A 17,339-nucleotide genomic window follows, 5' to 3' on the forward strand; every position below is an offset into this window, starting at 1 on the left:
GCTTGCTGGACTGCACTCAAAAGGCATCCTCATGGGTAACTGCTGAAGCTTAGTAACAGTCTGTTGATTACTGGTGGTTTACAACATCCCACACAAACGGTGTGTTATTTTAAGTTGTGCTTTGGCATCTGGGCTTTCTATCCCACAGGGGACCGCCACATGTGTAACAGCCATATAGCAACTGTATGTGTATCTTGTTAACATCTGTCTTTTTCATGTAACTTGTCCTGAACATTGATTTTTTAGGGCCACCACATAGCCCAGAGGTGACAATGCTGAAACAGCTCTAGGATCTAGTGTGTGGGAGGTTAGTGATGTCAGCTCATCGTAAGAGCTGGAGCTTTGTATGTTAAGGTTTTTTGGGGCCACAGTCTTCTGTGCTCCATTCATGTATTCAGTTAGTCAATTCATCAAGTATTTTTTGAATACCATGTATGTGCCAGGTACTGCGTAAGAATCACGTACATACAATAAGCAAGAGAGTGTAGTTCAAGGAATGTAGCCCCCCAGGAGTGTAGTCCAGTGGGGAAGACAGGTGGAGTAGCAACTTTTATAATCTCTTTATATCTCCTAAGTGTGAGCTACCGAAGGGCAATATTCAGTAATAGCAATGTTTTAAATTGTTATTGCAATTTATATTCAACTTTGATAAAAAGTTCTGTGAATTCATCTTTCAAAATAATCACATTTTCCTCTCTTCAATTCTTTTTGTATTAAGAACAGAGCTTTAAATATGGAATATATTAAGGGCTCTAAGAATTCTTCTCAGAACTCTAATAAATGGCATGGGTCCATCCTTCCGTCAGTAAAACAAATTCCTTAGAGAGTAGGGTGAAGGAGCTAAGAAATCAAGAGTATCTGCACAGGAAGGCAATAAATGGGAATTTCTTTTATTTTACCAGTTGTCTCTTATCCTGGACAAAATTTTAGAAGTGGTAAATAATAAATGCTGAAAAATGGGAAACAAGGAAAAGTAGGGAAAATTGACAAATGTTCCCTTCAGACAGAAAGGTATTTCCAGTACCGTTATTACTATTTCTTTGAAAGAAAAAGAAGGTACCTAAACCACCGAAAACTTTTTTGTTCAGAAAATAATTCTTAAATATATACTAAAATCAGTTTTCATTGTTTAATTTGGAAAGTGATGGGCTGACTGAAATGTTTTTAGAAGCTCTTGCTTTAAGAAAATCTACCTTAAACCAAAGCCTCAAAGACCCCTCCCAAATCATTGGTGTTTCCTTTGAGAGTCACCATGAAAATCATATGATTCTTCTACAACACAGACTTCCCAATAAGACATGGAAAAGAAGAAGCACTTTTACTTTTCCCATGTGGAAGGTATTCCAACTGCCTGGATTACTCAAAATGCTCCTACAATTGGTGTTATTTTAAAAAATTAAGTGGAGGGGGAAGAAAGGAGCACCTCCTCTGCACCCCCGTTTACCTTCCCAGTTTTGTTTCCCACCACCTTGCCATTACACACCCTACACTCCAGCCACACGTCTAGGTGAAGGCCTGAAACAGGCAGGCTGAAAATAGAAATGGCAGGAAGGTTTGCACAATTTTCTGTTTATTAAGGGACAGTCAGGTGATTGGGTCAGAGCCAAGTCAGGCAATCTGCTCTTCTACAGTAAATGAGACTCAGAGACACAATATCCTGAGGGCCCCTTGATTAATCATCTTTTGACCAACATGCTCCCACAAAATAGACACTCCTTTGGTCACATGTTTTGCCTATGAGCTGGGCCTTAAATATTCCCCCTCTGGACTTAGTCAAGAGAGCTGATTATCTCCTATCTAGACTATTCCCCACAGTACTTATCACTACTTGACCTAGTGTATTTTTGTTGAGTTTGTTGCTCTTTGCCCCTCCCATCCACCCACTCACTCATATCATAAACTACATGAGGACCAGGTTTTATTTTGTTGTTGTTCTCTACGAAATCTCCAGTTCCTAAAACAGTACCTGGCACATAGTAGGTGCTCAATAAACACACGTTACTGTCATTCTTGTTATTTGTCAACTTACCTGAACAGTGAAGTGGGGCTTCTAGTTAAACATATTGGATTCAATATATGAATTATTTCTGGTCCTTCCTGAAACTCTACTAAATCCACTAAAGGGATTTTAAAAATGAAAAAGAGAATGGGAGTGGGGACATCAGTAGAGCCTATTCTGACCACCCTATTTAAAATTACACCCTCCCCTTCTCAATCTCCTTATCCCATCTTTCCCTTGCTTTCATAGCACCTATTAGCTTTTAATAGATTATATAATTTACTTATGAATTATGCTAATTTGTCAGACCCATCCCTAGAACGTAAGCACCAAGAAGGCAGGATCTTAATTTTTTTATTCACTAATGTAGTATTCCAAGCACCAGAACAGTGCCTCGCACTTAGTGGGTACTTTCAGAATGAATGAATGGAGAATAAAACAAGACCATGGAAGCTGAGAGTAGGTGGTTGAATGGTAAATAAACAGGAGGCTGAAATATAAGCCAGCAAGAAAATGGGATTGGAGTTGACAGAAACAAGCCAGTTCACTCAGCAGAACCACAAAGATGCTCAGGAATTGGTAGTAGGTGCCTGTGAGAGTGGGAATGCATGGGAGTGGAAAATGGAACCACAGTAGGCCGAATGCCCTTGGACTCCAGCAGAAGATGAGGCTTCGACTCCCTGGAGAGACTGAGAAGAGGGTTCTGGTTTAAAGACACAGCACAACCGAGTGGAGGCACTGTAATTAGAGGATAGGTGTCTACTTACGAAACAGTGAGACTTTTAGCCCCTTTCTCCGCTTGACTTTGAGAGCACAAGCAGTTAGACCTATTAAACAACTCCCTCCTCCAGCATCCCTCCACTGAACTAAGCAGAGAGATGACAGACTTTCTCTGGTTAAAATCTCTGTCCAAGAGAAAACTCGGTAGCAGACTTCTCAATGGCTACACTAGAAACTGGAGAGTCATAGAGCCATGGCTTCACATCTCTGAGGAAAAGTTATTTCCACACTAAAATTGTTGGCAAAATGATGAATCAAGTGAAGGAGAGAATAAGCTTTTTTTTTCCAGAAATGGAAGGAGGCAAGATTTTACTCCCTATGCATCCTTTCTCGGGATTCTCGAGGAGGGTATGCTCCATCAAAAAGAGACACTGATGAAGAAAAAGAAAAGCATGGGGTCCAGGAAACAAAAGATTCACACAGAAAAGTGGTAGAGAGAATCCTTAGAATGATGGAGAAAGGAGATTTGAAGACAACCATCATGCAAGGATGGCCCCAAGAACAAAAAGAACCCCAAATTACATAGATGTGATTGGACAGAGGGAGGAGATTGATACTTACATTGGTAAGTTTGGGGATAAAATGAGGTTGCTTGACAACTAAGGAAATGAAGAAAATAATCATTAACTCTGGGGAAACCAAAGTTGTTTATGAAAGTAAGAAAGTACATTTTATGGCTAGCCTTTGAGTCATATTTACATAGTTTTAACATATAAATACTGAATAGTGACTTAGCCAAAAATTATGATAGCCCTGTTAGAAGGAAGGCGGTAAATGAAACAGGTATGAAGAAAGGAGAGATGGAAAAAAGAGATAAATCCTCTTTTCACCGGTAGGAAGGTTTAGACCTTAACATAAACAAGGATGTAATGGACCCAACGGCTAAGATAGTCAGAAATTGGTTACTTCTGGGAAGCACAAATCAAGAGTGAAAAGGGAGAGGGCAGGACGTTTTTAAAAATATGAGCCTTCTAGTACTATTTTACTTTTCCAATCATGTATGTTTATAACTTACACAAAACAGAAACAAAAAAGAAACCCCCCAAAGAGAAACTGCACAGCCAAGAAAAAGAACAGGAAAGTCATAATGTAACTTCAGCAACTTTTATTCTTCACATGGCAACTACATCTTGCTTAACAGAGTTTGAACCTATCAAAATTGATGACTACAATTGAAATATTTAGACCATGTACTGGAATGCATGATTTCCTTGTCGGTACTTCACTGATGTTACATAGCGTAAAGCACATATCTAGCTGAAACATTGCTGGCAAGATGGTTCATCTTTGCCAGCAGGCTGAGTAAGCTGCAGAAACTGACCTCTTCTCAGCGCGAGAATAAAGAGGAAAAACCAAGCCAGTGGGCTTTGCCAACAGAAGTGAAGTAAGCACAAGAATAAGCAGATAAAAGCCCCTTTTGCTTGAGCCCGTTTGCTCACGTGCAGATTTTGGAAGCTCCATCAGATCATCTCAAGTTCCTGTTTTTAGCGCTTAACTTCAAGTTAGACCTTCACACACATCCCTAGCCCCTTTTATTTCCTGAATTAATCTAAGACACAGACGACCATGTCCTAGTTTTTCTAGAACAGTCTTGGAATCTGTTGCTTGCTTCTCCTTTAACTCTCAAAAGTGGCCCAGTTAATCTTGTTTTATATTTTTAAGGAAAAACATGCATTTACTTTTTAACTTAAAAATATAACATTTCTAAAAATAATAATAATATTTCATGACTTGCTTTCTCTTAAAAATTTGGAGAAATTTCCAATTCCTTTGTGGTGGTTTGTGAACTACCAAGAATTTTTTAAAAGCAGATTAAGGTGTAATATAAATTTTTCTTCTAAAACATTATTCAGTGTGCATAATATCCTTTTAAAACTATTCTCTAGTAACCCTGGGACATTTGGTACTTCCTGAAAACTATGACTAAAATCTTTGTGGAAGAATTAGGTGATATAATAGATTCTATTTATTAAAACAGTCTGAGAATTGAGAATGTCTTCCACTTGACTTCATTAACAATTATAACAATGATCTCAATACTGTTCTCTCAGCAAATGATAGGTCTCATCCATCATCATGGCTGTTAAGAGGCTAATCAGTTATCCACCAGGGAATATGACCCTCCCACTGCACAGACAAGCTCTATTTGCTAATGATTCCCAAATTTTCTTTAAGATGAGGACTAACGTCCTGCCAATCCCCCAGACAAAAGCTCCCATATTATCCAATGAACTTGAAACACTCCTTTCACAGTGAGCAGCAGTGAACATTCCATAATTAATTACTCAGTTTCAAGAGAGATTTAACATTGCTTGCTTTTCTGGAAGATACAAAGAGTTCCTTAGTTTTATTCAAATATGAACTATCCCTGATATAAAACATGTCTCATTATGAAGAGCTGTGATTTGTCTCAGCATTCTTTTCCCTTACTTAACCACTTAAGTCACTGACTGTGGAAATTTTTTTAATTGAAATAAATACAAGGTCCACTTAGAAGGAAAATAAACCCATCAAATAATTTTGTTTTAAAGATATGTGATTACCATATTTTTAAAAGTTGCTTTGAAAATGAGCTAATGTGTTATACTAGGATCATGCTATGGGGACTAATTTATTGTCTGCTCTAACCTAGTAAAAACAAAAGGAAAGCTGGATTTGGCATTCGCTTGCACTTTTCATCTTTATGAGAAAGTATGCCTGAGTTTTTGGGTCTGAGATCAGGTTTGCTTGGTAGCCTCAAAGAGCAATTTACCTTTTTTTTCAAAATTTGCTTTTGATCATTTCAGACAATTCATCCTTTCTGAATGAGAAAGACTAGAAGAGAGGAATGTCGAATGAGGTTAAGTAAACGGAGAATCTGTCACATAAAGCAAGTTTAAAGCCCCGTAACAGCATCCATGCAGGACAAACGGAAGCATTATTCTTTTGAAAACATTATTCTTTTAAACAGTGTGTAATGACATCCTCTCCAGAGACCTCTTCCATAAAAGAAAAAAAAATACTTCCTCAGAAGTCATCTTCTAGATTCCCAGTATAATGAGTGAAGTACAGTGAAAAGTCAGACTTGTGTTTTTTTATGTAAGAAGGTTCAAAATTAGAACTGCAAAAAGGGGCTCATAAGTTTCTGAATGTTTTTGTTTTCTGTTACTTACCGGTATTTCCATGAACCAAAAGGACAAGTGAAAGGAAAAGATTGCCATTATTACCTTAGACCTGTATCAGGGAACGTGTTCTCGTTACAAACTGGAGCCAAACGTATTTTGTTTTCAAGGGAGAAATACATAAAACTCAAATATGCTAAATGTGCGATAATGCACTTTAAGTTCCTTTTATCATTTTCTTGTGCTGAAATATCAATCTGTGGAATGTGTTTCCAGTACTCTGTGCTGCTATTACCTCCTGAGGACTTAATTGAAAATAAATATGAAAATTTTATGTTTTAAAAGTTTGGTATTACTTAAATATCAGAATTTGGCTTTTGTTTTAAATGTTTAAAATATGTTTAAAAAACAAAAAGGTAAATAAGCAGAGAAATTACTTCTTTCAATTCCAACTCTACTTTGTTTAATTAACGCATGTTCAAATAAACAGTTTTTCTTAGAAAATTTCAAAATTGTTGAATACATAGGAAAAAAGAAGAAAGACACTACAGAAAAATCACAATTATGATGTTTATTTAGCAAAATAAATTGAAGAAAGTTTTCTATTAAAAAAAGTAAGAATCATATCCAAATTTTAGCTTCCCCATCTTCTTTGGTACTGAAATCAATGTTCAGGATATATTTATTTTGAAGTTAGTCATTGGGTCTATAACAGTTTTCCACAGAAGGAAAATAGAAAATTAAGATACCTGTAATTGTCTCATTTATTGAATAACCAATGGGTGTGTAAAAGCAGTCAATTATGTGTATGCTGAAACTAACATCATCAAGGAAATTCATTCATAGATATATGTTTTCCACTGGAAATATATCCCAAATTTTTCAATAATCTTCTGCCATCATTTTACTATGTTATCTGAATAGTAATCCAATGTACAGATGCTGTTATTCACTTAACTCATGAATTACTCTCTAAGGAAGGTGACACCACCACACCAGGACTTATTAACATTTATTTTCAACATGACTACACCATTAAAAATTTTTTTCTGTATTTCTTAGAATTGTGTGCTTCAGTCTTTTCATAAAATAGTATCTGGAGATCGCTAATAGCATTAAATTAATATTAATAAAATCCAATTCTATCTAAGTCTTTTTCTCTTAAGAAGAAATATTACTTAAAACCAGACATTTTGTTCTTTTAAGAGCAGTATTATATGGACTGCTAATTCAGCCAAGCCACTTCCAGAAACACCATGTGACAACCAAGCTACTCTTATTCCTTTGATAAATTCTTTGCCTTTACCCATACTGATTTCTCCATGTCCCTGCTTTCTTGTGTGAAAGTACCTTCCCCTTAATTTGTTAAAAGAATCTGAGAAAAAAAATCCAGTAACAAACAAGGGCAATGATTTTATTTTTTGCACAGACTTGTGACCACAAAATGATCAAGCAATTTATAGCTTCAGTGCTAACACTGTGATTGGGAACAAGAAGAGTACAACCATAATAAAATACAGCTATCTATTAGAAGGACTGCATAAAGACATCTTTGGCCATGTAGGCTCTGGGCCCTCTGGAAATAAGTCAGTTGCATTGCCAACATGACAAAGAAAATAGCGATGTTCAGAATCAGGAACAGCCTGGTATACGAAGCAGACAGTGCTGGGGCTCTGCTGCGAGTCGTCGTCACCATCCGAGCCTGTCCAAACCGGCCTTTCATCAAATCACCATTTTTGTGTTTCTCATATGTTACATCTGCAAAATCTAAAAGGTCTTTCATTTCTTCATCTTCATCTATGGGCAGTTCTTTCTGTGCCAAAATCTGAGCTTTCTGTCGAATCTTTTTTTCATTGACTTCAATCTGTGCAAAAATATCAGGGACGGCATCCACAAATTTATAGCGCTTGCCTCCCCTTCGGTTTTTCTTGGACTTGCTTTGCTGCTGCTGCTGCTGTTGCTGTGATATGGCAAAAATCCTGTCGATGGCCTCCTCAGTCTGTCTCTTATCTGAAAATCTCAGCAGGCGCTCAGCAGTCTTCCTAAAGCTGGCTGTGTTCCGGACTCGGGACAGGATCTGCTTCTCCAGCAGCTGGAACACTGGCTTAAAACGCTGCAGGTTCTGTTCCACAATAGCGGCGTAGTCCTTCACCTCAGGGACAATGGTGCTCTTGATGGCTGAACTCCAGTCAAACAGAATTTTCTGACGGTCGGCAATGACCTGTGCCAAGGCCAACTGTTCTGTAGTCTCACCTGTCCACAGGTAAGTGGCGTAGGCATGCTCACCGGTGGCTATGAACACATCCAGTTGCTGAGAGTCTCCATGGATGCTGAAGCTCTGAACGTCTATGGAGGGTCCTATGAAGAGGTAAGCTGCCCTGGTGATGGGACTTCGGAGGTGTGTGGTGACATTCACATAGTTGGTCCCATTGTAGGGATAGCCCCGAGGGTATGTCACTGAAGCAAAGGTTCCTTTCTCACTGTAGCCAGTATCATCCATCCAGTACATTTTATAGAGCCCATCTCGCTGCCTGATGAAAGCCCCATGGACCCCATCGACCACTGTCTCCTCAAAAGAAAAATCCACATTGTGGAAGAAGCCTGCTGCTGTCTCCAAGGGGCTGTCCTCTCCCAGGTGTATCTGATCCACGAGGAGGAGAAGCTGTGGATGCAGGAGGATCAGATTCCTCTGAACGTTCTTCAGATGGAGCTGGGGGTTGTAAGCGCCCACACCCTCTCCTCGGATGAAAACCACCCCATTTTTCTCCATTGCAGCAACAACTCTCCCCTGACAGCTAGCTGCCAGGTCATGCTTGTATTTAGACCATTTTGATGAACAGTCTTCTGTGACCTGACCTTCCCAGGGAGAAAAGCAGCTCTTGGACACAGCTGGGGAAAACATCAAAACATTGTTGAAGAAGGTATACTTTGGCCCATAGAGAGCCTCAGTAATGAAAGGCACACCGTTGGGAGCAAAAGTAAAGGAGTTTTGATCAGGATGTTCATGCCCTGCATTAAAATTTCTCCAGCCTTTGATCCAGTCTTTGTATTTGTTTCTGTGGACAATGTCATATATTGCACGTCCCCCAAGTTTTCCTGACTTGAAGGAAAGGAAAGATCTATTGATTTCTGCAGGCTGCGCACTTCCATAAGTCACAACACCCCAGTCTTCAAAATAATGCAATGCTGGGGTGCCAAAATCTGGAGGGGGGACAGATTTCAAGCTGGCATCATACCTGAAAGAATCAATTTTTAAAAATTAAATGGTTTTCCGATAGAAGTGAAAGGAACACAGCAGAGCCGCGAGGCCACACGGCAACGTGGCTGGAGGAAACAACATAAAAATGCCACCCAGAGCACTGGCAGCGCAGACTGTATTAGGGGCATTTCTGAAAACACCCACGTATAATCAGCACGTGTAGGGGCATGCCCTTGGTGAATGGGAGAGGAGTGTGTCTTTACAACTGTGAAGGGTTTGAGCCGGAAATGACAGCTACTGATAATCGCTATGTGGACCCTCTTCACTTAATGATTTCAGAACTGCCACCCAAACGACGGGGGCTCATAGAATTAAGCAGCTCATCCAAACCTCTAGTTGAGGGGCTCCTATTCTAGGAAACCACATGTTAAGATTTGGACTTTAGCAATCCTTGAGTGCTGAGGAAGCACTGTTCTGCAAACAACTGATACTATTGAAAGTTCGGTAGAGTACTTTCTTCCCCCTCTAAAAAAATAAATTTAAATAGAGTCGAATTTCACGTATTAGATAAAATTTACTGCCAATACCACATCTAAGAATATGAATGGATGAAATTCAGGAAATGATCTAACAGTGGAGGATTTATGATCATGCCACCCACTGCCTAGCCCGATTCCAAGGTTTTGTTTTGTTTTAATCTGCAGATGATGTCATGCTTTTTTTGATATGAGTTTCTTATTTTAATTTATGATGTTTATTATCAAAGTAAGATAATTCACATTAAACTTTCACCGTGATTAAGAACACAGGTTTTGATTCAGGAAGGCTCCAAAAATAATAATGAAGATGACTGTTCACTTTTGGTGATCTGAGACAACAGCCTTGACAGCTTCATACGATTTGCTGCTCAAGGGAAGAAAGGCTCTAAGATACTTTTCTCTAAAGTGAATCAGTCACCTATGGTAGAGTTAATCTTACTGATATTTATTTGATTTGGGCTGTTTTGTCTTTTGTTCTGGAGTCTCAGTTACGGACATGAGCAATTGTCTCTCTGCTTCGGTCCAGCGTACAGTGCTGGCTTAATTATGACGATTTAACAAATCCAGAAACAAGTGGAACGGGCCATCCTCCTCTCAGGTTTTGGTCAGTTTTCATATTCCCATAAAGGCACTTTCTGAATCAAATTAGACAGCATTAATCTGACTCCTATAATCAGCTTTATAGAACTCTCTTGTTTATTTATGGGTAAGTGAAAAACACTATTAAGTAATTACTTCAAATACCTAAAAGGAACCAAGAATGGTTGCATGTTAATATATGCAGTTCACCTGTGAAGATAGTTTTTAAAAATGCTGGTTAAATTATGACAGTTACCACTTTACTAGCTTTTTTTTCCCTCTTGTTTAATTTTTTTTTTTGTACATGAAAAGAAGCAATCAAACCACAGAAGCTTACTTTGGAGTTGAATGCAAATTTCAGTAGCTTGAAAAGACATCAGGGATTAATGATTAACCAGTTCCCTGTAATTTTTATTTTAATTTATTAGATGCCAAAAATGTATTTGGCAGTACTTTAAAAAGGAGAGCCTGGCTTCTCCTTCTAGGCTTAAAAGATTAAGGCAAAAAAATTACATGGTTCTTTTATTATCAAAGTAAAACTGTCAAATACTGTCACCACTTTTAAATAGTTTTGAAAATTTAGCCACAGCTTTGCTATTAGAAGATTATAATGCTCCATTTATCAAAACAAAACATTTTACTACTTTTGTTTTTTTTGGTGTGATTATCAGAATAACTCAGTCTAAATTTCGTGGTTTTTCTCTTTATATGATTTCAAAAATGATGTAAATCAAAACATGCATATCTAGGAAATAGTGTGAGCCTAGGATTCTAATACATGTAAAGCAAAAACTGCAAACAGTAATTAGATCTTAAATGGAAGGAAATGTTTCTAACAGAATTTCAAAACTGTGATATGAACTGAATTGAAGCTGCGAGTACATAGGTGGCATGGAGAAAGTGTTAAAAAGTAGATTAGTTTTTCTTTTTTAATTGTAAAAAAATTAGCACACTATACCCCTGGGTACAATTTCTCTTTAAAGCCGGTACAAGGTAGCATACCAGAGAAATTCTGTGTGAAGCGTACACCAGCGCTGCCCTTTGGAAGGCGTCCCTGGACCTTCCATCACACGGTTCCTTCTGATCTGGTCAGCCAACCAGTTACCACTGCCGTTACGCATGACAAATTTATCCAGGAACACTAATTGGCTTTCTGGACCATAAAACCAGTTGTAATTTGAGTCTGCAATAGCCACAGTTCTTTGAAACCCTGGGGAAAGAAGTTTGACAGAATTAAGATAAGTTTAAAACTGCCTACTTCCATAAAGGCCCAAACAATGATTCTCAATCCTGGTTCCAAATTAGACTCAATTGTGTACCTTGGATAAAAATAAGAAACAAAAAACCACCATGTCCTCACTCTACCCCAGGCCAGTTAATCAGAATCCTTCTAAAAGTCTTCCACAAACCTGTGTGCAAGTTTGTCATGTGGCAACTTGTCTTTGGTAATGGAAACAACTATTAATGCTTACATTTGTTGCCTACCTTCCTCATTTTCTAATGTCCATGCTGCTTGCAAATATAATTGCATGGATACATGGGAGATCTATCCTCTTGTGCATGGTGAGTCCCTGAACCTGGAATCAGCACTAGCTTTCCCACCAACTCATCCCACATCCCAGACCAAGATAATAACGTAAGGTGCTTCAACTTGGCATCCAATACAGCAGAAATTATAAGGTTTCGGGGAGAAACTGAGTTTCTATAGGAAGAAAATGAAACAATTCCAGAGAAGGTCCTGCCTGTATGTACTATTAGATGTTGAAGAAAAGAGAGAAAACGTAAAGATCATACTGGAATAGGTCAGAAAAACAAATGTAGGTAAGACCAGATAATGCTCCAGGCATTCTTGAAAAAGAAGAATGGAATAAAATTCTGGGTCAGACAGGAATAATCGTTACTAGAATAGCCATTGTAGAGAAAATAAAAAAGAAATGTTGTTGAGAACAGACTGACTTAACACAGAATCCCTTCTAAAAATGCCTGTATGACCACACTTACATGATTTACAGCTAATGTTTTTGCTTCTAGCAGTTTAGTAAACTCTCGTCCAAGTAAATCTTACTATAAAATGTGATTTTCTGAATCTTCTACTAACCTGTATCTTAAAAGCAGATGGGATGTTTTATTACTCTGAATCCTCTGCCTATTATAGTACCTGGCACATAAATGTTCAAAAAAGGTTGTTTTACTCATTGACACAAATACATGATTTCTCCTCTTAGAGGTGCTCATATTGTCTTTTCCACCTTAGGCAGTAGTCACATACATAGTTCACAGCAAACCCAAGCCCTGATGTGGCTGGCTGTTAGAACTCAGATCAAATTACAAAGCACTGAGACCTCTTAAAGGCCCTTGCTTTAGATGGCCTTTGTTTACCAAGATAAACTAAAGATAAAAGAGGCCTCTCCTGCATGCTTAAGGATAACCAAAACAATAGGGCTCCGCATGTGAGTCTAAACTAAATTTTTCTAAACTAAACATGGTTCTTTTGCTCTGCAGTATTTTTTTGATAACTAATCCAATAATGGAGATTCTAACCAATCCATGTGTATATAACCAGAGCAAAAAGATTTAAAAACTGCATTGTTTGCTGTAGGTCTCCAACCATTCAACTAAAAAATTGCATTTCACTGAGGGAAAACCCACCCTGATGAAAATTTACCTCCTAAACTTTTTCTAACACGATAGTCCTGTTTAGAAATAAGGAGAGTTATAGGCTGTCCTAGAAACGAATAAACTCTTTATATGTGTGTGTGTGTGTGTGTGTGTGTGTGTGTGTGTGTGAGCCAGTTCTCTTAAAAGGCTAAGCTACATAGCAACAAGAAATTAGAAGTTTCATAGAAATTCATTTTTATCTTTCTTTTTTTTTTAAAATTTTCAGCCATGTTGCGTGGCACGTGGGTCTTAGTTCCCCAACCAGGGATCGAACCCACGCCCCCTGTAGTGGAAGAGCGGAGTCTTAACCACCAGACCGCCAGGGAAGTCCCAGAAATTCATTTTTTGGTTTGCTTTCTATATCTTATACCACTTATTTCCATAAACTATTTTGAGTATTAACACATTATTGGCCAGGGGATTTCTGCAGAAACTAACGCCTGTGCCTGTAATACGTCTCTGGTCAAAAATGTGTTAAGAGAATACTAAACCCCCAATTTAAATATGTAGATGTAATCTTTCTTTTGAATCATGTTTGTATAGTTTGGAAGAAAAAATTTAAAACTAAAAAAGTAAAGTAGGATCAATTAGGGATCACACATAAAGGAAAATTAACATGTAATCATAATTTTTTTTGTTTCGTTTAGCTTCATGAAAATGAGTTTGTATATGTACCCAAGTTTGTACACATACAAAAATAAAAGTACTGTGGAGGCTACAAATTATATTTGATCTGTTAAGTTCTAAGCTTTATAATACCTAAATCACATTAACTCTCCAAATATTCCTGGCTATACACAACTCTTGAATTATTCTTTGATTAAAAAAAAAAATCCCTTTAACCTCAATATGGCTCAAATCCCATGTTTCTTTTCTTAGTCTAGTCCATCTTCGTAATCAGAAAAAATTACAGTAGTTTAATGTTTTCCCACTTCTAAGTCCTCACTGTACCTGGCAGGATGGTTCTATACATAAATGCAAAGTGTTGTTTAAGCCATGGGTGGCCAAAGTGGTTGATGTCAAAGTGCCTCTGAACAAGAAACATATACTGGAAGAGTGATCTAGTGGTGTAGCTGCCATATGCAACTCCTTCATAGAGGGAGCCGTCTGTCACCTCTCGGAGCAAGACAAGAGACTTCTCCATGATGGTCAGAACTTGTTTGGTCCATAAGTAAGCTTCTTGAAGATACCCTGAAAGATGAAAACACATGGAAACTATGACTAAGGCTGTAACAAACTAAAAACAAAAATATGGCCAAATAAAACTCTCTGAGTTATCTGACCAGTTTATACTGCAAACTGCATTTTGGAAAACTCACTTATCAACATTATAAATAACATCCTGCTAGTCCAGGTTTATGATGAGTCCATGATCTAAGTTAAGAAGTTCTTGAATACAGGTCATTTATTAATTAAAGACAAACCTTTAAATAAGTATCAGTCATTTCATAATCTTTAATAAACTGAAACCACACCACATCTAAGATTACAAACTGTACATACTTTATGTCTGCAAGAAAGGATCTGTACATTGAGACTTTTACTCAATTTTTCTAGAAAACACTGAAAATATTTTTGAAGTTTTCCGCTTCACAAAAACTGTCACCATTATTTTACAGAATTTTTAACGAGCTGCAAATACTATAAATGCTACATGAATATTCTCCAACGTGTCCTGTTCTTAGAAGACAATACCTCATCCTTTACGTGGTTTTAGATTCCACAGCATTGGAAAAGGCAGTGGGGTGGAGAGACCATTGGAGTGGCAATCTAAAGGAGACAAAAATCAACTGGGAGTCCCTAATCTACCAAAAATGAGCCACATGATTTTGTTCAAGCACTTCTTCAACCTGCCACATTTTTCAATTTCCCCAGCTGAAAATTAAAGGTCTAAAATTTTTTCTAAAATCCTTTTGACTCGAAAATGCTATCTTCCTATAATTCTTGTGAGACCAGCGTTCAGGCAACAATAACAAGTCCTCACATTTCGTAACATTTATAATTCACACGGCACCGAACATAATCTTACTTAATCCTTTTAACAACTCAATTATGCATTATTACCCCAAAATTACAGAAAGGTTGACTTGTCCTCTGGCATATGACTAAAACTGAACAGAACTTTGATCTGAACCTAGGTCTTTAGATGTAAGGTTTGTTTTGTTTGCTTGTATTTAAAATACACAACCCCTAAGGATAAAATTAAGCTCACTGCCTCCTAATGAGTGGACTTTTGTTGTATCACTCCCATAGACGTGCGTGTGATCACCCATGCTGAACCCTCTACCACAGTCTACTAGGTGTGCTGGGTATGGGGGCTTCCAGAGGCCCAGGCACCACCAGGTACCTCCCAGCCTAAATCCAAGGTTCCAGGCTAAGTAAGACCAAGCTCTCATCTCATGGGGGTGCAGCACCATTCTCAGGCTCTGCTGTGCAGAGGTTACTGTTAATTGTACACTGGTTCCTTCTCCCATCCAGCTCCACCCCTGACCTGCCAGCCTTCTGCATAGTTTTCAATTTCCATTAGTCACTAGAGTTTAAAATCTCAATCATCCTCATCTTTTTTCTCTCTATATCCTCCATCTCCAATCAGATACCAATGTGACTGATGTTTAAAATTAGAACTGCTATTCACTGCTCCCCAGATATTACCTGATTTTCCTTATAAAAACCCTATTCATGAGACGAGGCAACATCTACCTTTGTAAACTTCAAATCTGTCAATACAAGGTACCAATATTGTTGTTACTGATGCTCTGCCCTGTATTTTTTTTTCCATCTTCCATACACCTTGCCTGGAATGTTCATTATTTTCAGTTATCCATATCCTATCCATCCTTCAACGTTTCATGAACCATCTCAAACTCACCTAAAGAACCTTGTTCTCCTGAATTCAAACTTAACACACTCGTTGGATATTTAATCATAACTTCATGATCTCCCTTATTTCATTCCGTGGTAATATTAAAAGTATGGTGTAGTCATTTAAACATTTCACACCTGTCTTCTTTCCAACTGATTTGTAAACTGCATACGTGTGACCCTGTGGGCCCTGTATCCTAAGCCTTAAGACAGGGTTAGCAGAACAGAGGAAAAACCCTAACTCTCTCACTGCTGAAATTTCATCTGAGTCCAGTAGGAGCTACACCTGACTAAGCTACCTCAGTCAGTATCTACAAGGCTGCTCTGAGAACATGGAATGATTGGCACAGTGCGGCTGAGGTAGCTCCTAAAGTTAGAGCGAGGCTGCCAAGAAAGCCGGGGCTGTAAGTCTGGTTATTAACTGAGATGTGCAGGACCAGAGATTTCACTCCTTCTTTTGTCCCATCTTCTTAGAAATGTGTGTGCTGCTTATGGAATGGCTCTGGGAGAGTGCATCCCAGAGCAACCCATTACTTTACTCAGAAAACAAAGGCATGTGAAAACTCCTGCCAGAAGAAAATTCAAATTTTGACCCAATGCGAGCCAGTATTTTAGGTGCCTGCTTAATATCTGGAACAATTTTGTCTACTGTGAAGAATGAAGAAATAAGCTCTATTCCTGTTGGTAAAGAACTAAAATTTATCTAAGGAAATAAAACTGTGCTAGACTAAAACTCAAGGCCCCAAGCTGCGATCCACCTCACTCCAAGGTTCTTTCCACCAATTCATGATGCTGTCTTTCCACAGGCCTGTGGATTTATAAATGGTCTGATGGTAGGTGTTCACATGGCTTAACCTCTTGACTTTTAAAATTTCATCTGTTTTTGTGAGAGTGGGGGACAAAGGGAGCTGGCATGAAAATTTACCCTCTTAATCAAGCTTTCCTTAAGTTACTAAAATTGAACTTCTATTCTGAGAGAGGTAACAAAATATAGTGGAAAGACAATGAAGTTTGAGTTTGTCTAGAACTGGGTCCCAATCCCAGCTACCTTATATGGTTGAGGTGAGAATTAAATAAAATATGGACAAGGATTAGCACATGCCATAGGCTCAATTAATTTTACTTTCTTTTCTTCTAAGACCTAATTAAAAGTGACGGTTCATATGACAAGGGAGAAAGCTAGGCTTGGGTAGAATCTGATGCTGGGTAATGTGCAAAATGCTTCCTAATTCTTATGGGGAATATAATCAAGAGTTAAACTCTTTTAGATGTGCCAGTTATGAGTATATATTTAATTCTAATAACTTACTGTGGCCTTAGGGTTGTTTTTCTTAAACATAATCTTATTTAGTCATTTATAGACTTCCACAGGAGTTGTCATTAAGTCAGAATTACAAGAACAGAGAAAACGCGATATTAGCAATTACATAATACAATAAGGTAAAGCAGCTACACGATCCACAAAAGTCAATTCCAAATTCGACCTGAATGATGTAGACTGATTGTTTTAAAGTCTTTAGAGGGACAAAAAAAGTAGTGCTGTAATGATACACACCTGTGTATGAGGACTATTCAGTTCATATAATAAACCATCTGTTCAGCTTTTAAAAACCCTATCCAGG

General features: G+C 38.0%; 1 protein-coding gene across 9 annotated transcripts in view; it reads right to left on the minus strand.

Annotated features, from left to right (window-relative positions):
- Positions 1–7,273: 7,273 nt before the first annotated feature.
- Positions 7,274–17,339, minus strand: part of DSE (dermatan sulfate epimerase) — a 68,407-nt gene continuing 58,341 nt past the window's right edge. For 8 of the 9 annotated variants that reach the window (XM_060168092.1, XM_060168089.1, XM_060168096.1 and 5 more), the window contains 3 exons: positions 13,807–14,046; positions 11,200–11,407; positions 7,274–9,116 (listed from right to left, as the gene is read on the minus strand). In XM_060168092.1, the coding sequence (XP_060024075.1) occupies positions 7,352–9,116; positions 11,200–11,407; positions 13,807–14,046 (2,213 nt within the window). In that variant the 3' untranslated portion in view covers positions 7,274–7,351. The remainder of the gene's footprint in view (positions 9,117–11,199; positions 11,408–13,806; positions 14,047–17,339) is intronic. The other variant, XM_060168095.1, reaches the window with a different exon arrangement.

Source organism: Lagenorhynchus albirostris, chromosome 12, assembly GCF_949774975.1.
Source record: "Lagenorhynchus albirostris chromosome 12, mLagAlb1.1, whole genome shotgun sequence".
In the NCBI taxonomy this organism is placed as follows: Eukaryota; Metazoa; Chordata; class Mammalia; order Artiodactyla; family Delphinidae; genus Lagenorhynchus; species Lagenorhynchus albirostris.